Source organism: Rutilus rutilus, assembly GCF_951802725.1.
Source record: "Rutilus rutilus genome assembly, chromosome: 3".
Classification (NCBI taxonomy): domain Eukaryota; kingdom Metazoa; phylum Chordata; class Actinopteri; order Cypriniformes; family Leuciscidae; genus Rutilus; species Rutilus rutilus.
In genome coordinates, this window is record NC_140211.1 from 53921325 (window position 1) to 53943164 (window position 21840).

Genomic DNA, 21840 nt, shown 5'->3' on the forward strand with positions numbered 1-21840 from the left:
TGAAGTTGACAGCACCATTGTTGCGGCATTGTTGCAGTAAACTTGCACAATATTCTTGAATGAATTGCACATTCTCATTTATTGTGGGGAAATGGACCTTTAATTTTCACCTCCCTATAAACATGATGCTGTGGCTGAACAAAACAAACTGTGATTGGTTGCTTGGTTGCTTTAACTGTGATTGGTTGTTTTCTTGGGCGGTCCTTGGCAAATGGAAGCTGCTATGGTGTGCAGACCTTCTGCCGTCAGTCTGAAGGTCTGACTACACACAAGACTACTTTAGATGTGAACACTTGCCACATTAATATTTAATTCAATTCATGTTTGGTAACATTTGTGTGGAGCCATTTTCCAACAACTTAACATACAAAACTAGCAAGAATAAACACATTTAGCGCACACATTGCACAATTTAGGCTGGTAGCACGAGTGATATTGGCACATAGTTGACTGGTACATTTCAGCAGTCTGTGAAATAGAAGCATCACCAGAGGCAAAACCACTCAGGCCTAATTTTGTTCTGCATGCGCCTTTGTGTTTTGTTTATTCAGAAAACATGGACTGGCTCTGGAGAATAGTAATCAAGAAAAATAAATAACCAATAAAGACAAATATTAGAAGAACACCCTGGTAAACTGCCTTGCAATCTTCTGCCTAAAGAAACAGCATTCAAACTGAAATGGAACTTTATAAGTGACTGATTCGGAACAGCAACTTTGACTGGCGTGAAGCGCAAGAGAGACTTTTGATCAATCAACAATTGATTCAACGGAATTAACAATGTGATTTATTTTAAGTACAAAAAGACACAGCACACACACATATTGAGTTAAATAGACCATTTTCATTAGATTTAATGAAGAAGGGAAGAGAAAGGGAAAGAAGGGTGAGAGAAAGAAGGGAAGGGCAAGGGAAAGAAAGGAAGGAAAGAAAGGGAAAGAGAAAGGGAAAGAAATAAAAGTGAAAGTGAAAGAAGGGAAATAAATGAAAGGGAAAGAAGGGAAGGGAACGGGAAAGAGGGGAAGGGAAAGGGAAAGAAAGGAAAGAGAAAGGGAAATAAATAAAGGGAAAGTGAAAGAAGGAAAGGGAAAGTGTAAGACAAAGAAAGGAAAGAGAAAGGGAAAAGGAAAAGGAAAAGGAAAGAAGGGAAAGAAAGGAAGGACAGGGAAATGAAGGGAAGGAAGGAAGGTAGAGGAAAGGAAGTAAAGAAGGAGGAAAGGAGAGAGAGAGAGAGAGAGAGAGAGAGAGAGAGAGAGAGAGAGAGAGAGAGAGAGAGAGAGAGAGAGAGAGAGAGAGAGGGAGGAAGGAAGGAAGGAAGGAAGGAAGGAAGGAAGGAAGGAAGGAAGGAAGGAAGGAAGGAAGGAAGGAAGGAAGGAAGGAAGGAAGGAAGGAAGGAAGAAAGGAAGGAAGGAAGGAATTAAGGAAGGAAGGAAGGAAGGAAGGAAGAAAGAATAGACAAAATAAAATAAAAACTAAAACCATCAAATAAAAAGACAAATTTATTCTTTACACATTGAAAACACAAGTGCACACATGTTAATCATTATTTTAAAAAACGTTTTATACATTTCGTGGTAAACCATTTTTTACAAACATCATGAATTATTAATTCAGAGATCCATCAAGTTTTTGAGGAGTCGCACCACATGACATAGTACATCCTCATCTAACCTTGCCTTGTCACTAAAATGTCAAATTATCAGATTTTTTAAAAGATGTATTAACCTTGACAAACACTCATGAAGGTCTGCAGGGGTGCACCACATGACTTCGATTTGGCGGACAAAACTTTTTCAAATATAATAAAGAGTGAAGCATTTTTCTTTCAAAGACCAGAGATAGTATCTTCTTTGTGTTGACAAAGCAATCGAAGCATATTTGCCATTTCAAACATATCTACTCCAAACTGACAAAAAGTATGAATCTAATTCCTTGTATTGCCTTCGTAAAGCGAGGAGGATTTCACAATTTTTATTCACCTCAGTTTATAGATTTTTAGCTATTTTATAATAGTCCGGGAGTTTGACAAATTCACTTTTAAAATAAAAAATAATCTCTAAAATAATGTAAGCTCATAAAAACGGAAAGTATTGCAATCATTAAAGATTAATAATAGTACATTCAAATTATTTTCGATTCATTATAATGTCACATTACAGACCACATATAGGTAGACCGGCTTCCTACAGTATAACCCATTGACTTAATGAACGTAGGGAGCTAATCCGGTGAATGAAAACAGGATTTGCCTCTATAGAAAACAGTGATCAGCTGCATGGAAATAATCAGATCTTGGCTGCAAATCAATCCCACATCACACAGCCACTCAAGCTGGACAATGTGTTTGGAGCTCACATACCAAACAACGTCTCGCTAAAAATAAATTCACAAGCCACATCTCCAGGGCGTTTTGCCATCCTTCTGGGAATGCACAGCCATATGCTTAGCTACATCTCATCGTCCCACGTCACATGACACACGAGCTCATTAGCCAGTCCACTCCGAGAGATCCGCGCGGCAGGGATGCGGAAGGGGAAACAACAATGTGAAAAGGTCAACTGCAGATGTCAGAGAGTGACAAGAATACTGAAAGAGCGAACACGTGCGATGACGGAACAAAACTGGCCTGGGTCTATGAGAAAAGGCCTAATCTACTGACTACTTTAAATAAGCTCATTAGACGGATTGCCGGTTTCCCATAGACCCCTGCCACTTTTTTAACTCTCACGCCATGGATACTCGTTCTACAATTTTTTTTAACATTTCTAATGTTTTTTTTTTTTCAATTATTCAGCATGCAGTTTCATAATAACTGAGATACTATGTGAAATAATGTGTGACCACAGGACTGTTCAGAAAGAGGATTAAACGGTTCTCACGGAACATCATGGAAAACCTGTAAATGTCAGAACATTAAAAACTGCGATTTACAGGCCTGGAAAAGTCCAAAGGAACCTCTAAAAGTCAGTGAAACCGCATGGGAATTTCAGTAGTAAATATCACTTTTTAAAAAAATCAAACAATAACTTTGTCCAATTAAAATTCTTCTTTGTGTGCTCAATGTCAAAATAATAAATGATTCAATAAAAAAAACTTACAAAAAAACTCATCCAGTATCATAAGCAAATAGCAGGATTATTATCCTTAACTAATATAAGACTAAAACACATTTTTTATCATTTGAAGAAAAAAAAACTAATTATAGAATAAAGTACTAAAATAACTCAAATTTAACTAAAACTTACTTAAAGGTGCATTAAGCAACTTTTCATGTTAAAAATACCCATTTTTCTAACCCATACATGCTTAAACAATTGCCTGATGGGCTGAATGAGCCCTTCTATGATCACTGCGATTGCCTCTATAATCCTGTACAGTAAAATAAATAAGAGGGATTCGGGTCGGAATCGACTGGGCGTGACGTCATGCGCGTTCACGCTCACCTGGCTATGTCTGGCAGGTTTGTGTATTCGCCGCCATTATCCGCATCAGCGAAGACAACTCAAGCGACTTTTGCAAAAGTAGAAGATGGATTCAAAGAGACCGGCTTCTAGTTCATCCCAAACCCCAACGCAAACTCCACGTAACCGCGTGCACAACTCTGGTTGCAGTTTCGCGTGTCGCCAGAAGGGGGCATAGTTCTGCAAAAACTCAGAGACTTGCGCAATGCACCTTTAAAAACTATAATAAAAATTACAAAAACACAACAATTTTTTTTTTTTTTTGCATATATATATATATTAATATATATAGTTTCTCTTTTACATATCAGTTTTAGCCTAAAACATCTGAAGGCCATCCTCCAAAACCTCACATGACTATTATTCTTCGTAGTCAACATCTCATTCAAAAGCGAAAAGGAAAATGTCTCACGACTGGTCTTATCTTGTTAACCTGATAAGGTTGAGTTTTTTAACCCCCGTCACAGCGTAACCTTGTGTTCACCTCTGATATCTGGCCAGAGGAAGTGGGTATGGAGGTCATTTATTTATTAATCTAGGCCAGGGGTCTCAACCACCAAAAGGTCCTTAACCTGAAGAAGGTTTAAGGAGACGCGGCAGGTGTTACATAAATGGAGTGTTGTATTCACATACTGTATTTCTTATGATGATTGCAAAGTAAGGACAATCATTATTACTGAGTCAAAAAGGCATATGCAGTGCATACTCCCTCTTAGAGTTCCCCTATTATGCTTTTTTTTAAATAATATCATCTTTCATGCAGTGTGTAATATAGCTGTTTGTGAACGTAAAATATCACGACAAATAAAGTTATTGTCTCCTTGAAGAAAGAATGGAGTCTGAACCGCTGAAGTGAGTCGTCAGCAATTCCAGTCTCACTTCCTGTTACAAACCTACGCAACAATGTAACAAATTTGCATAATCCCAAGCCTATGGTCTTCATTGGGTGCCGGTGAACAACATCTTAGATCTACCTTAAAAGTATGAGGACTCGCGCTCGAATGGATACGATGAAACCGATGCCATTTGTATCACTGTTGTATATAGTTCTGAAGAAGCCTGAAATTCAGATATGACACGAGCTGTAAGCGGTCGACCAATCACAACAGACTGGGCCATCTGACCAATCAGAGCAGAGTAGGCTCTCAGAAAGGAGGGGCTTAGAGAGACTGAATCTTTTATCAAACCGTTTCAGACACTGTGAGAAAAGAGTTGATGCTGCAATGTATATTATGAGAACATTCAAGTGTTTTTCTTTTGCCTTGGATGTAAACCTGTTAGGAACCTTTAAAATAGCATAATAGAGGCACTTTAAAAATAAAAATAAATGAATTGGCATCAATGAATCCATGAAGAACCTTTAACATCCATGCCACCTTTCCATTTCACAAAAGGTGTTTTTCACACTATAGGATAATGTTTCTGTTCTTTCTATGACATTGCTGCAAAAGCCTTTATTTACATTTGTTTTTAAGAGTGAGTGCACGACATTTTCATTGTACTAAATATATTTGACTGGCATATGAAAAATTTAGCTGAACTTGAGCTTCTTAACTTTTATTGAAGTTAAGGAAAGATGGATTTCCTGCAGAATAACCATATATTTACTGTATAAATTACTTAGACTACAGAAGTCAACGTCAAGCTGAAAAACAAATGGACGAGAACAGCCAAACAATCACTAAAACTTTGGTCTGGATGTCTTGAATATGAAGCAACAATAATAACAACAGCCGTGGCGGCCAGCAGACTATTACCAAGAATTGCAAATGAGATTAGGCTGAGTCTTACGTAACATGTGTGACTAAAGCCCTGATTCAGGATACTACAACACACACCAAGGCAATAACACTCGTCACCTGTAATAAGATGAGAATCCACATCAAATCACTGGGCAAATTAAAATCTAAGACTGCAGCCTCTCTGATAAAAACATCATTTATTTATATTGATTAAGGCTGATAAAAACAACTAATGCACAGGAAATGAAACATGCACCAATAGAGGACCTCAGCGAGAGGGGTGTTTCATGAGAAAGCTGCCCATAATAACTCTACAAGTATGAGAACAATGTTTGAGGCCACCACAGTTTGACTGACTCCCAGTTTATAATAAGCGCTGCTTGAAATAGTGTTGTTATTGTCATGTAAAACTATTAAAAAGTGCTGTCAAATCGATTACTCGTGATTAATTGCATCTAACACAATTTTCTTTTGTTTATATAATGTGTGTAGGCTATAATATATGTATATTATATACGTGTGTGTGTGTGTGTGTCACACATTTGTGTGTGATTTGACAGCACTATTAAAAATATTTTTGCTGATTAAAACAAAGCTCAAATAAAATATAGTTATTAGATGAAAAAATGTAACTTTGGCATCTAACTGAAATAAATAAGCTGAACTACTAACATTACTAAATCTGGAATAAAACCAGAAATAGGCTATAAAAGAGAACTAATAAAATGACAAAAGCACATTACAAAAACAAAAAAAAGGCAATTAAAATATGATTAAACACGATAAAAATAATACTAAAATAACACAGGTTCACACATTAGCATTGGCTTCTCTCATACACACACCTTTAGATCTGTCATATTCACTCTCTCACTGTCAGCTTTCAGTCACTGTCTAAAACAACAGACAGTCTCTGATGTCTGAGGTTTCCATTAGAAGAGTTCATTTTCCTATAACCAAAGGAGACACAGAGGCATCACGCACGAAACATTTGAGATTTAAAGCTGTTCGCGTTTTTCTAAGAGAACAGAGGAGTTGGGAGGGTTATATATTCTGCACAATTATACTTTCACCAGATGGGTTCATGCAGAATGTGTTAAATAGATGTCAAACTCCGTCGCAGGCCCATTAACCATGTCTGAAAGTCTTCTCATTCATTCAGACCATCAGAGATAGGCCTATTTATAAACCAAATATATAGTGATATGCTGATGTAAGTTACAACTGCACACCCCGCCCCCTCAAACACACACACACACACACACACAAACATGCAATGTGTGTATCATCTCACACAATCTCATTTATTTGGTCACCATTTAAACCACTTGTCACATGGACTATGTAAACTAACAACAAACTGCTTGACAGTCTAGTGTGGCATTACAGACTGAGTGAACGAACACACAACAAATCCTAGTGAGCACTGTTACTCTTTATTTTAAGGTGTCTGTGTTACAGTGTCATTATGCATTCAAGTACTGTGTAATAACAATTGACTACATGTACTTACCATGGGGTTTGGTTTAGGGTTAGTTGCATGTAATTATGCATAGTTTATAGTTATTACTACAGCAACCACATGTAACATGTATAACAAAGACACTGCAAAATGAAGTGTTACCACCTAGACAGCACTTTTGGGCATCATACTAGACCTAGTGAACTTGAACGTGCCTGTGACGCTGTTTAGGTAGGCAACGCACTAGGCTTGGGAACACAGCCTGGCTGCGCGTGCACACAGTAAATGTATGTTACAGTATGAGTAGTGTGCTGAAAGTGAGCAGAAAGTGAGTTACCTTTGGAGTAGAGGGACTTGGGCGAATCGAGGTCGATATCCGCGCTGAAGAGCGTTGTGAAATCAGAGGGCATCGCAGATCCTCCGAGCCGCCGAGAAAATGACAGACTTGCTCTTCAACCGCAGCTTCTAACAAACTGCCATCGTTTAGTTTGGCCGAAACGAAAGACGGAAACAAACAAAAGCCAGGTGTAGAAAAAGCAGGCAGTGACACTTCTAAATATCATTTAAAAAAGTGTTTGTGTCGGCCAGCCCTCTTCGTAGTGTGAGTGTGTGTATGTGCGTGTGTGTGTGTATAAACACTCAGCCAGCACGACTCTTGAAACAGTTGTCTGTGTTCCTCTGCGGCCCCGCCCACTCCACGCGTCATCACTTCAAGAGCAACACGTCCAAACACAGGTTAATTAGATCAATAATGAATAGAACAAAGATTTTATTACCAACCTGCGTCTACGTTTTTGGAATAATACATTCAGTGACATAGAATGGAAAGAATTCTGGCTTCTTCGACTAAATTCTTCTGCCCAACAAAGTTGTTAATGTTACTTTTTAAATTATTCATAATTGTTAGGCCTAACTAAACTATAAACGTACATGCATGGTTTCACAGACAAGGTTTAAGCTAGTCCCAGACTAAGACATGTTTGAGCTGTTTTAAATGAAAGCAACTTGCACTGACATATCTTATGTCACTGCCATTGTTTTGTCTCAAGAAGCTACTTAAATGTCCAAATTTGTCTTGTTTTGTCTTTATAGAAGCTACTTAAATGTCCAAATTTAACTAAGGCCTAATCCTGGCTTAGTCTAAGTCTTGTCTGTTAAAACAGTCTATGGTTAAAACGGGCCACAAAGTTTAATGACGGTGTTTCACCCAATTGCCATTACTTTCAAGAAACAATTACCCACAATTTTGGAATTGGAATTACAAAGTGTTTTGGATTTACTTTTCTTATTTAAAGGGGTCATCGGATGCCCATTTTCCTCACCAACCAATCCTTACATTACGGTTCTGGTGAGTTATCTATACTCCCGAACCGAATTAATCAGAACCGAACCAGTGTTTAGGCTTTTTGAGGATTTAAAAAAAGGAGTGAATGGATTTTTTTCATTGTACGGTGATTGTGTCCACACACTGCAAAGACATTTATATGCAAAACATTTTTTGCATCCGATGACCCCTTAAGGAACACTCACCGGGCCACTTTATTAGGTGTACCTTGCTTATTAGGTGTACCACCTTTTGCCTTCAGAACTGCCTAATTCTTTGTGTTAATATGATGCTGGAAACATTCCTCAGAGATTCTGGTCCATATTGACATGATATCATCACACAGTTTCTGCAGATTTGTCGGCTGCACATCCATGATGTGAATCTTTCATTCCAACACATCCCAAACGTGCTCTATTGGATTGAGATCTGGTGAGTTTGGAGGCCGTTTTAGTATAATGAACTCACTGTCATGTTCAAGAAACTAGTTTGAGATGATTTGAGCTTTGTGATGTTATCCTGCTGGAATTAGCCATCAGAAGATGGTTATATGGTCATAAAAGGATTGACTTGGTCTGCAACAATACTGATGTAGGCTGAGGTGTTGAAAAGATGCTCTATTGGTACTAAGAAACCCAAAGTGTGCCAAGAAAATCTCCTCCACACCATTACAGCACCAGCAGCCTGAACCGTTGATACAAGGCAGGATGGATCATGTTGTTTATGCCAAATTCTGAAATCCAGGCTCATCAGACCAGGCAACGTATTTCCAATCTTCTGTTGTCCAGTTTTGGTGATCCTGTGTGAATTGTAGCCTCAGTTTGCTGTTCTTATTTCACAGGAGTTTCACCGGTGTGTCTTCTGCTGCTGTAGCTCTTCTGCTTCAAGGTTTGACGTGTTGAGCGTTCAGAGATGCTCTTCTGCTTCAAGGTTTGACGTGTTGAACGTTCAGAGATGCTCTTCTGCTTCAAGGTTTGACGTGTTGAACGTTCAGAGATGCTCTTCTGCTTCAAGGTTTGATGTGTTGAGCGTTCAGAGATGCTCTTCTGTTACAAGGTTTGACTTGTTGAACGTTCAGAGATGCTCTTCTGCTTCAAGGTTTGACGTGTTGAGCGTTCAGAGATGCTCTTCTGCTTCAAGGTTTGACGTGTTAAGCGTTCAGAGATGCTCTTCTGCTTCAAGGTTTGACGTGTTGAGCGTTCAGAGAGATGCTCTTCTGCTTCAAGGTTTGACGTGTTGAGCGTTCAGAGAGATGCTCTTCTGCTTCAAGGTTTGACGTGTTGAGCGTTCAGAGAGATGCTCTTCTGCTTCAAGGTTTGACGTGTTGAGCGTTCAGAGAGATGCTCTTCTGCTTCAAGGTTTGACGTGTTGAGCGTTCAGAGAGATGCTCTTCTGCTTCAAGGTTTGATATGTTGAGCGTTCAGAGATGCTCTTCTGCTTCAAGGTTTGATGTGTTGAGCGTTCAGAGAGATGCTCTTCTGCTTCAAGGTTTGACGCGTAGAGCGTTCAGAGATGCTCTTCTGCTTCAAGGTTTGATGTGTTGAACGTTCAGAGATGCTCTTCTGCAGATCTCGGTTGTAACGAGTGTTTATTTGAGTTACTCTTGTCTTTTTATCAGCGGGAACCATTCTGGTCATTCTCCTCTGACCTCTGGCATCAACAAGGCATTTACACCCTCAGAACTGCCGCTCACTGGATATTCTCTCTTTTTCTGACCGTTCTCTGTAAACCCTAGAGATGGTTGTGCGTGAAAATCCCAGTAGATCAGCATTTTCTGTGTAATACTCAGACCAGCCCGTCTGGCACCAACAACCATGAAACATTCAAAGTCACTTCAAATTTAATTTCTTTTCCATTCTGATGCTCAGTTTGAACTTCAGCACTTCAGCAGATCATCTTGATCATGTCTACATGCCTAAATACATGGAGTTGCTGTCATGTGATTGGCTGATTAGATATTTGCGTTAATGAGCAGTTGAACAGGTGCACCTAAGAAAGTGGCCGGTGTAAAACCATTAAAAATGGTGACTCTCTGGCCCTTGACATATTAAGTTAATAATTATGTATTTATTTCCTCGCAAAAATGAAATGTTACATTCATAAATGTACATTTTTAAAAATTATTCTTTGTTTATTTTCAAGAAATGAGTGTATACTTTACTAAGTTAAGTAAAAATTAACAAAGAAAATAAGTTAACTTTGCCATTACTTCGTTGAGTAATTTCTACTTAGTTGAAGTGTACTTTGCAATACTCTGTTTCAAGTACATTTTACTCAAAACAATATAACACTGAATTATGCTATGCTTTTAAAGTGTATGCTTTACTTATAACATCTACAGTAGGTCAATAATGCAGTAGATATCGTATAGACAACATATCTGCATATTAGAAGTAATGTGGTACCCACCCAAACATCAACATTTTTGCTCATCAAATGTTAGTGGAACATGTTTCTTAGAAAAACAAACATGTTTAACAAAAGAACCCAATCGTTGTCCGTGAAGGGTCATGCCATTGCCAGTGATGTTCTTGGGAAAAATTAAGCCATTATTGTCTAGGGACAGCGCAGGCTGAGAGTACTGTTTGACACAATGTTTGGCAGCTTGACACATGATTCATGTTCAGCAGATTCTCTATTGTCCTCACACAATGGATGTTAAAGGGATAGGTCACCCAAAAATGAATATTCTGTCATCATTTACTTTTTGGGTGAACTATGCATTTTAAGGTGCACCATTCAGAATTAAATTGAGAATGCCTGAATTTGATTTGAGGAAGCAAACAGGATCGAATTTTAATGTAAGGAAGTAGAATTCAATCTGACTGAAATCTTACAGTAATTGTTAACAAGAAAAGCTTGTCGAAACAAACTTTGACCTCATGAAAGTTTAAAAAGCCTTGAAATGATGATGTAAGCAGTAGTTGACATTTACTTTTTTTTACAGCTATTAATAAATAAATTATAATACAGCATTGTATCATTATAAATTGAGTTTATTGCTTATAAATCTGCAAAGCAAATGATATTTGCTGATCAAAGATAGATTTACAATTGTTTAATCATTGACGAATCATCAGAAAAGCTACGCGGATTATAGTCATTATAACTACATAATACCTCTTTATATTCCTACGTGACATTTAGCATTTGATATGTTGTCAGTTGTCTGTCATGGATCTCTCACAGAACCCATTTAACATTCAGACCTCGCCGTAATATTACTTCACTCTCTCAGCCCTGCCATTTTTAATATGTTCGCAAAGTTCACAAAATTTGTGGGGTCAACTTCTATTTACTATGAAATTAAATTTGACATAATGTTCAGAAGGGTCATGGACCTATAGTTTTTATAGCCCTGTATGATTTTATCTGCACTAGATTTATAACTTCTTAGACCTCACAGTGATTTATTACTCTACAACGGACATATCGAGCAAACATTAAGGTCATTCTATGGTGATTCATAAGGTGATATCAGAACAGCGTAAATTATTTGCCCTCTATTTACAAATAAATTGTTGACACTTTTTATTTGATTTTAGAGAGACTCCAATGGATTTGTTAGTACATATATCAATTGACTAGAATTAGTTAACTTGATGACTGTCATTTAAATAAGCAAATAAATTAATTAAAAAAGCACCTATGCATGACGGAACAATAAACAGAATAAACAGCGCCATCTGGTGTCTAAATGAGCGCTATAATATAAGCGAACAAAACAGATTACAACGCCCATGCATTCACAGATAAAAGCATACTGGATGCTTTCGTGATAGCACATTTATTGTATCTAAGTTAATAGTCATATTGCAATGCTCATCTTGATTTTAGATGAAAGGGTGTAATCCCTCCTCCACTCCAGAGGGCGCTCGTGTGCGTCATGCTGAAGCGCCACTGTGGGAAACACACACGAAGCAGAAGCGGAACAAGCGGCGCAGCGTCCATGAAACTGGCGTGCTGAGCAACAGAAAAACAATATTTTTTCTTAGAAGTATTCGGATTTATTAAGTGAAAATGCCGGACTTAGCGGTAGAAAGGGTCGTCGTTCATCCCCTGGTGCTACTGAGTGTCGTGGACCATTTTAACAGGTAAATATGAGTGTTGCAGAGTTGCTGTGGTAAAACTGTTAACTCACTGTCATTATGTGTCAATGAAAGTAGCCGCTACAAGCTAAAGGCTAACTGGATGCAGTCACAGTCTTAAGTAAAACCATGAAAAGAATCAACATTTTGAGTGATTATTCATTGAGCTATATTAGTCGCATATCGGCTGAACTTAATCACATTAAAGTTTATATTAAAATGTCGTCTTGTAGAGGCACAGATATCTGTGAGTCAGTTATGATTATTAACATGTAGCTAACTTACAGATGATTTTATTCGCAAGAAGGGCTGTAAGCTATCCAACAATGAAAATTCAATACACACACTATATAATTTAATAGTCTACTATAATAATTTCGATATTGAACCAAAGTATTGCTCGGTTTTTTGTTGTTGCTGTTGTATGTGCTTCATTTATTGCGATACATAACTTGCTGTATGACAAACATCTATCTATATGTGACCCTGGACCACAAAACTTCTCATATGGGCCATTCTTTTTCAAATTGAGACTTAAATAAGCTGAATAAATAAGCCTTCCATTGATGTATGGTTTGTTAGGATAGGACAATATTTGGCCGAGATACAACTATTGAAAATCTGGAATATGAGGGTGCAAAAAAATCGAAACATTGAGAAAATCACCTTTAAAGTTGTGCATTTATGTTCGCGATTGTGCTGCATCCACTCACAAAAATAAATGTTTCATATATTTACGGTAGGAAATGTACAAAATATCTTCATGGAACATGATCTTTACTTAATATCCTAATGATTTTTGGCATAAAAGAAAAATCAATAATTTTGACCCATAAAATGTATTGTTGGCTATTGCCACAAATATACCCGTGCAACTGGTTTTGTGATCCAGGGTCACATATTAGTATAGATTCTAGAATGAACAAAGCTTTCTGAACAGATTTATAAAGCTTAGGCTATATATTCAAAGAGCCTTACATTTATACGTTCAAAACCATTCTGTTTGTCTATTTTTGTTGTAAATCTTGTGTTTGTTTGGTAGGATCGGTAAAGTTGGCAGTCAGAAGCGAGTTGTTGGTGTTCTGCTGGGTTCATGGCATAAGAAAGTGCTTGATGTGTCCAACAGCTTCGCTGGTATGTTTGCATCTCTTGGTGTAAAATGCATTTCTTTCCCGTTGAAGTATAATGTAAGTAATGTTTAGTAATTGTGTGCCAGTGCCTTTTGATGAGGACGACAAGGATGATTCAGTTTGGTTCCTCGACCACGACTATCTGGAGAATATGTACGGCATGTTCAAGAAAGTCAATGGTAAGATCCGTTGCTTAACTATGCACATGTCAATAACCAATGTTATGTTTTATACAATCTGTTATGTCATTGTTACAGAACATGACCTCGTATGCCAGGTCTAATAGAGGTATTGTTTCTTTCAATTCTAGCACGGGAGCGAATAGTCGGGTGGTACCACACGGGCCCAAAGCTGCACAAGAATGATATTGCCATAAATGAGCTCATGAAACAGTACTGCTCCAATTCGGTATGTAACCCTGTTTATTTTAATAGTGTATTAGCTTAGTTGTACTGGGTTGAGTAATGTTTCATTCTAAAATTAAAAACAGATATATTTAACATAAAATAATATTTATTTTATATACATTTTTAAAATAAATATTTTAATATAGTTTTATCCAAAATATTAGATCTTTGTATCTGTAATATCTAGGGATGCACCGGTCAGGATTTTTGCAGACAACCTGCTCTAAATGAAGATGTGCAATTAATATACCATGGTTTACTTGTGTTTCGCGAAGTTACAAAGCAGAATGTGGCGCATAAGCCTCATCTGACGGCAAAGTTTTAGTCTTACGTCATCAAATTGCGATCGGTTCGTGAGATCTTTAGTAATATCTTTATCTGTAATAATATTTTTGTTAATTTTATATTTAAATAATATTAATACAAATATAAACAAAAGCTTTGTTTTAGTACTATTAACTTTGTCTGCATTGTGAATTTTTTTTTTTTACAAATTATTTCCACTGTCATTCTCGATAGTGATTCTCATTACATACAATTTTTACTGAATGCTTGAATTACAGGCAGTTCAACACATATAACTATGATGTATAAGTCACAATTTAAGTCTTATATTACCTATTGTTATTATTTTATATATTATATTATGCCTAATGCAGTTTGGCAGAGGATTTAAATGTAATGAAATAACGCCACAATACAAAAATAGGCTTAATTTTATTTACGCCAAATATAATTTCCTATTTTTCTTCTGATTTTGGGTTGAAATGTATCCTGTACATATTCTTGACATGTTTCATGAGGTTACTAGCCCACCATACCGGAGAAACGGCTTTATTTAAAGGTGCTGTATGTAACGTTTTTTTACTCAACTAAAGCATAAAAATACCATATGTTTGCAGATATTTAGGAAATATGCACAAAATTCACATACTCGTTTATATGAAAATACGTTTTTTGTGTTGGTCTGTGTGATCTCGTCCACTGCCAGTTCACCCAATAGTATTTCGACACACCGGGATGCCAATTAGCTGGAGAAACAGCGTATTGCAGCCATCAAACAAACTGGGTCAGAGATTGCAGATTCCACACAACCTAAAAAACCTCGATATCCATCTGAAAATCTCTATTAACGAGAGCATATTAAAACGCGGATAAATCAACTCATTAAAGGGATAGTTCACTTTGAAATTAATTTTTGATATGTTTTAGCTTACCTCAAGGGCATCCAAGATGTAGGTGTCTTTGTTTCCGCAGTAGTTTCAATTTTGATATTTTTAGGTCAAACCGTTCTTGTCTGTCAGTCATATAATGCAGGTCGATGGTCACTGTCTCAAAACACAAGCACAGAGTCCAAATTAAAACAATTCCCCATCGTCCAAATTAAACAATTCCCCATCATAAGTACACATTGATGGCCTAAGACACGAAACGAGGGTTTGTGTGAGAAAACGAACAGTATTTATATCGTTGTTATCTCTTGAACACAGCACACGTCCAAATGATCTGACGGCGCGGGCGGGTATAGATATATACATAGATGTCGCCTTGGCTACTGCAGTTCATTGGAACGAAACCGTAGCCAAGCGACATCTAGTGTATATATCTATACCCGCCCGCTGGCAGGTATAGATGTATACACTAGATGTCGCCTTGGCTACTGCAGTTCATTGGAACGAAACCGTAGCCAAGGCGACATCTATGTATATATCTATACCCGCCCGCGCCGTCAGATCATTTGGACGTGTGCTGTTTTCAAGAGATAACAACGATATAAATACTGTTTGTTTTCTCACACAAACCGCTCGTTTCGTGTCTTAGGCCATCAATGTGTACTTATGATGGGGAATTGTTTCATTTGGACGTGGGGAATTGTTTTAATTTGGACTCTGTGCTTGTGTTTTGAGCCAGTGACCATCGACCTGCATTATATGACTGACAGACAAGAACGGTTTGACCTAAAAATATCAAAATTGAAACTACTGCGGAAACAAAGACACCTACATCTTGGATGCCCTTGAGGTAAGCTAAAACATATCAAAAATTAATTTCAAAGTGAACTATCCCTTTAACTCTCATTGGCTCCTTGGCTTTCGTTGTCAATTGCGCTCATTTCTGTTGCGTGTCCTCAAACTGGCAACCCACGTGAGCATCTGAGGAGGAGGGGGCGGGGGAAACAGCGATCTTTGATATTTTGAATTAGGACTGCAGTACCTATTTCAACCACTAGCTGTCATTCTTACATATAGCACCTTTAATCCTATTAAAATCCTTTGTATTTTCCTAAAGGTTTTAGTCATTATTGATGTGAAACCCAAAGACCTGGGATTGCCAACTGAAGCTTACATCTCAGTGGAGGAAGTGCATGATGTAAGTATTTGTGCAGTTCTATTATACATTAAGTTATGTTTGTGTCTTTCATGCTAATGGTTTGACATTTATTCTTTGCTGAAGGACGGAACTCCCACTTCCAAGACGTTTGAACATGTGACCAGTGAGATCGGAGCAGAGGAGGCGGAGGAAGTGGGTGTAGAGCATTTGTTGCGGTAAGACGGAGACAAACTTGTACATTAATGATTATCTGATTCATTTTATATGTATTAAAGTGCCCCTATTATGCTTTTTTAGATATGTGATTCTGGACCACAAAACCAGTCACATGGGTCAATTTTTTTTTTCTAATTGAGATTTAGACACCATCTGCAAGCTGAATAAATAAGCTTTCCATTGATGTGTGGTTTGTTAGGATAGGACAATATTTGGCCGATATACAACTATTGAAAATCTGAGAAACATTGAGAAAATCGCCTTTAGAGTTGTGCATTTATGTTCGCGATTGTGCCGCATTCACTCACAAAAATAAATGTTTTATATATTTACGGTAGGAAATTTACTAAATATCTTCATGGAACATGATCTTTACTTAATATCCTGATGATTTTTGGCGTAAAAGAAAAATCGGTAATTTTGACCCCTACAATGTATTGTTGGCTATTGCCACAAATATACCCGTGCGACTTGTGACTGGTTTTGTGATCCAGGGTCACATATTACTTTTCATGTAGTGTAAGATAGCTGTTTGTGAATGTAAAAGGTCTGCAAACTTTGTAAGACTGGAAGAGTTTGCTTCGTGTTGTCGACATTACCACTTTGCTTGCACTTCCAAAGATGAGGACTCGCGCTGGTATATCGATACGCCATTGTTACTGTTAGTATCGCTGTTTATGCAAGTGCTGAGGAAGATCCGGAGCTGAAGTTTAGATATGTTAATGGTTGTTTAGCTTCCAACACGCACTGTAAGCGGTCGACCAATCACAACAGACTGGGCCATCTGACCAATCAGCGCAGAGTAGGTTCTTGGAAACAAGGGGTTTAGAGAGACTGAATCTTTTATCAAATTGTTTCAGACACTATGAGAAGAAAGTTGATGCTGCAATGTATATTAGGAGAAAATTAGTGTTTTCTTGACCTTGGATGCATGTAAACTATTGTAGGAGACCTCCAAACTAAAATTAGGATCCTTTAAAATGGCATAATGGGGCCCTTTAAATCATCTGTAAGTAAGCAACCTAGTTTATTTATTCTCATGATGCTTTCTTGCAGTGATATCAAGGACACAACAGTTGGCACTTTGTCACAACGCATCACCAATCAGGTGCACGGCCTGAAAGGGCTCAACTCCAAGCTGTTGGATATCAAGAGCTACCTGGAGAAGGTTGCGACCGGAAAACTGCCCATCAATCACCAGATCATTTATCAGCTGCAGGACGTGTTCAATCTGCTGCCTGATGTCAACCTGCTGGAGTTCGTCAAGGCCTTCTACCTCAAGACCAACGACCAGATGCTTGTGGTCTATCTGGCCTCGCTCATCCGCTCGGTAGTGGCGCTCCACAATCTCATCAATAACAAAATCGCCAACCGTGATGCAGAAAAGAAAGAGGGCCAAGAGAAAGATGACAGCAAGAAAGAGAAGAAGGATGAGAAGGATAAAGATAAGGACAAAGACAAGGAGAAGGAGAAGGGAGATGCTGCAGCCAAGAAAGATGACAAAAAGGAAAAGAAATAAACCCGAACTGGCATGAACTTGGGCTTACACAATCTTGGCTGAATAAAGGAGCAAGTCTGCGTTTCTTTGCCTCCTCTTTTAACAAGCTCCAGGCTAAATCGGCCATTGTGTCTGTCTTTTTGATATAAAGGACTTATATTCTGTTGTGATTAAAAGAGAGAAAGAAATTCATTTCAGATGTTCTTTTCTTTCTTGATGTTTTGGTCCTGATCAAGGTTGACCAATTTACATTTATATTAGTACCATTATTAGACCATCAGAATATCAAGACAAGTGTCCAGTGTTACAGCAAAGCCCAACTGCAGCCATGTCATTGTGTCATTGTATTTACACTGATGAGATTTCTTCTTTTTTTTTTATCATAAACAGCAGTAAAACAAGCTCCTGTTGGCCTAACCTGTTTTATTTTGTTCACTACAGTCTGTTACAAGTTCACAAAAGCACATTCATAAAACATGTCTACTGTAGTGTTTATTCAAATGCGTTTTTCCTTACTAGTTTATAAAAGAACAGAAATAAAGTACATTTTGCTTTTCCTGAAAAAAGTCAAGTTTGACCAAAAATACCATGTTATTGTTGAAGCAAGAGTTATTTTTAAGTTAAAATTCAGCAGAGATACTGAAATGAATTTTCTTTGTGCTGATTAAGAAACTGAAGAAGACAAAATGCAGAAGGTCAGTACATGCAATCCTCTGAGGAGCACAGGCCAATGAGGAGGACTAGGTATTCTTGTCACTATGATGAATTTCTTTCTTCTTACATTTGATCCCAAAAAGACTGAGGATCTTCACCAACATCAGGTCGACGATTTCCTCTTCCTCAGAAGGCTGAGGATCAGAAGAGTAATTTCAGTTATTAAAACTTAAACCATATTTGGTACGTGCAATGTTATTGACTTCACCTGTCAGTGGTTTTAATGTTGTGGCTGACTAGGCCGCCTTTACATTACACGGTTCAAGTGACCCAATTCCCAACAGATCGGATATGACCCATGAACGTACAAGCAGGAAAAAAGCACATGGATTGCGATATTCTCAGATCGGTTTCGGGTCGCATTCATATGTGGAAATAAATCTGATGTGAATCTGTTACGTGCATTTGAAAGTGATGGAGGCGAATGAACCGCAATCACATGACTCTTTTCAATGGAGGACGAAGGATCAACTCAATGTTTTGCTGACCTTTAAAGATTATGTGGAAAGCAAAAGATTGTATTCTCATTTTGTCTGCATCCATCGCTAAGCTAGCTAAGCTTTTCCGGGTCAGTACGTCTACCTTGGGTTGTTCCACCAAGTATATAATGTAAAAGCAGATGTAAGATATGGGTCACTTTTAAAAGAAGATAAAGTCAATCGGAATTGGGCATCAAGACCAGGGCCCGTATTCATAAAGATTCTAAGAATCCTCTCAGAAAACTCTTAATTTAGCTTAAAAACTTTTACGTAGGAGTCTTAGCTTAAGAGCGATTCGGGACCGATCTGAGAGCAACTCTGAGTAAGGAAAAGACAAAAACTTTCATCTTAGTGAGGAGGCGGGGTTAACCCCGTTGCTATGTATGACACAATCTTTTGAAGACTGTGATTGGTTGGTTGTCCAAGAAGGAAAAAAAAAGTGATTTTAAGTATAGGGTCTATTTTAAGCCTTCACTTTGAAATTACATGCGTAATTTTTCCTATTTGACCGTTCACACACACACACACACACACACACACACACACACACACATTATAGGCCTATATGTGTATATAAATCTCTCTTTTTTTTTTTTTTACCATGCTGTTAATTTCCTATAAGGTATTTGATTGGCTTAGAATGATAGAAATTGTTCCACTCTTTCCAATTACACTGATTGCTGGCATGTCTATTTAAGTGGTGGTTTGAATGTTGGTTTTAATGTATCAAACATGGAATTTTCCCAGTTGCCAAATATCGTAATGTAGTGATTACTTTCATTTCTGGCGCTATGGAATTTCTGCGCTGTATCGGAGATGTTAGCACGTCTCTAATAAGATCATTCACAAACATGATCCCTGCACGATCTAATCTATAGCGTCTTATTAACTCACTGTCATCCATTGTCTGCAACACATTTCTTCTCCCTCTTGTCTTTCTGCCATTTTCTCCTCTGCTAAAGAAACTCTTAAGCCTCTTAAAAGTCCTCGTCCATGCTCCTAACAATTTTGGCCTTAAGACCTCTTTTAAGGGTTAAGATGCTTTCTGAATTACTTTTTTCTTTACTAGGAGTTTTTCTTTAATTTTAAGAGTAAACGCCCACATTTCTAAGAATTTTCGTCACTAGGAGCTACTCTTTGCATTAAGATTCTTTATGAATACGGGCCCTGCAGTGTAAATGCAGCTAACAGTAGTTACTCTGTATCAGTAGTTAGTTAGACTGAAATATGAAAGTGACTCGTATAACACCTGGTGATCCTGCTGTTCTTCACTGAACGCCTCAAGGATGACTGAGACAAAGAGGGTCAGAATCACAAACGTAATGAAGATGACACAAGTGGAGATGATGAGAGCGCCGAGCACGGGATCAGATTCCATCACCTGTAGAGATAAAGCAAAAGATTTTTGGTAACACTTCACAATAAGGTCTCATTTGGTAACATGCGCAGTAAATAACAATGAGAAATATATTTTACAGCATTTGTTAATAAAAAATGTTCTTCGTGTTAGTTCAAAGTGTATTAACTAATGTTAACAGATACAACTTTTGGTCTTAAAACTGTATTAGTAAAAGTAATTTAACAGCTTTTCTGTGTTACTTTCCCAGTCTTGGCCTGTAAATCATTTTACATACCTCATCATAATTGAACAAGCCAAACTGCAAACTGAAGATTGTCTTGAGTGCATCTAGGAACGTTTTGTATGAGTACAGCTTCCATCCAAATATTAGATTGCACTATCGAAAACAGATAAATGGTATTAAACCTTTTTAAAAAATGACTGAAATGCACCCAAAATGGAAGTCTGATGTATTTACTGGTGTGAGGGCGGGACAACCTGTCACTCACATGAGATCGACCAATAGCAAAACGAAACCATCCAAACAAACCAATCAATTCCCCATGGACAAAATCATGTCCTGCCTGGAGTTGTCAAAAAGTACTGAAATTTAAAAAATGTGACGATACCAGCATTTCCCTCTTGCATTTTGAGCACTGTTGAATGGATTCTTAAACACCTCTGATTGGCCATTATGTTGACGCGCTCAACACGTATGTCTGTGATTGGTTACAATGATCAACACTTCAAAAACATGTTGTCTTTGACGCTCTTCATCGAGTGCTTACGGTACTGATCCACTTGTCCGTGCGTCACTTCTGTCGTGCCGCACTCCACTTAATTCCTATGGGTGACGTCAAGCGACTTTGACGTGCCCGCAAAGCATTCCGGGAAGGCGGCGCTTCATTTGGAAAAATGCTGCACGTCAAAAAGCTGGCCGATGCCCATCTTTATGCAAATTAATTCCGTTGAACGCGACGCGACTATCCAATAGAACTAGAGCATATGGAGACGGGGGGAAGTCTCTCGCAGGTCCTCTGTTCTAATACGCAACATTTCCCGCTCGGTCAAAACCACACCCATAGCGGTAAACTTAAGGAACGCCCATCAACGTACAAATGTGGGGAGGCGTCGCGACACCACGCGATAGTCGTGTCGCAAAAGTGGATCAGTACCGTTACGGTACTGATCCACTTGTCCGTGCGACACTTCTGTTGCGCCACACTCCACTTTATTCCTATGTGTGACATCAAGCGACTTTAACGCGCCCGCAAAGCATCCCGGGAAGGCAGCGCAGCATTTGGAAAAAAGCTGGCCGATGCCCATCTTTATGCAAATGAATCCATTGAACACGACGAGACTATCCAATAGAAGTGGAGCACATGGAGACTGGGCAAATCATGAGCCGCTGGCTCAAAACCACGCCCATAGCGGTAAACTTGAGGAACGCCCATCAACGTACAAAACGCTTCAGTCGTGTCGCAAAAGTGGATCTGTACCGTTACATGGATACACGCGGAAGCGTTTGAAAGTGGCGTCTATCAGCGGATCCGTCTATCAGCGGATATAATAGGAATCCGCTGATAGACACCTGCTTTTAAACGCTCCCGTGTGTATCTATGTAAGCACTCGTTGAAGAGCGTCAAATA

The 21840-nt window shown here is 38.2% G+C and overlaps 3 protein-coding genes across 4 annotated transcripts in view; 1 reads left to right on the top strand and 2 right to left on the bottom strand.

The window, feature by feature from the left end:
* The window catches only part of nfat5b (nuclear factor of activated T cells 5b), a 50828-nt gene extending 43477 nt beyond the window's left edge, over positions 1–7351 (bottom strand). For both annotated transcript variants that reach the window (XM_084404456.1, XM_084404457.1), the window contains exon 1: positions 7003–7351. In XM_084404456.1, the coding sequence (XP_084260582.1) occupies positions 7003–7075 (73 nt within the window). In that variant the 5' untranslated portion in view covers positions 7076–7351. The remainder of the gene's footprint in view (positions 1–7002) is intronic.
* Positions 7352–11855: 4504 nt separating this feature from the next.
* On the top strand, positions 11856–18061 carry psmd7 (proteasome 26S subunit, non-ATPase 7). The gene is made up of 7 exons (XM_084404890.1): positions 11856–12083; positions 13120–13211; positions 13294–13386; positions 13518–13615; positions 15904–15984; positions 16069–16160; positions 17218–18061. The coding sequence occupies exons 1-7, from the start codon at positions 12010–12012 to the stop codon at positions 17678–17680; spliced, it is 993 nt and encodes a 330-aa protein (XP_084261016.1). The 5' UTR covers positions 11856–12009; the 3' UTR covers positions 17681–18061.
* An 8-nt stretch (positions 18062–18069) lies between these two features.
* Positions 18070–21840, bottom strand: part of pkd1l2b (polycystic kidney disease 1 like 2b) — a gene marked incomplete at its 5' end in the record, with an annotated part of 32545 nt that continues 28774 nt past the window's right edge. The window contains 3 exons of the mRNA XM_084404347.1: positions 18070–18507; positions 20102–20233; positions 20487–20588. Of these exons, the coding sequence (XP_084260473.1) occupies positions 18400–18507; positions 20102–20233; positions 20487–20588 (342 nt within the window). The 3' untranslated portion in view covers positions 18070–18399. The remainder of the gene's footprint in view (positions 18508–20101; positions 20234–20486; positions 20589–21840) is intronic.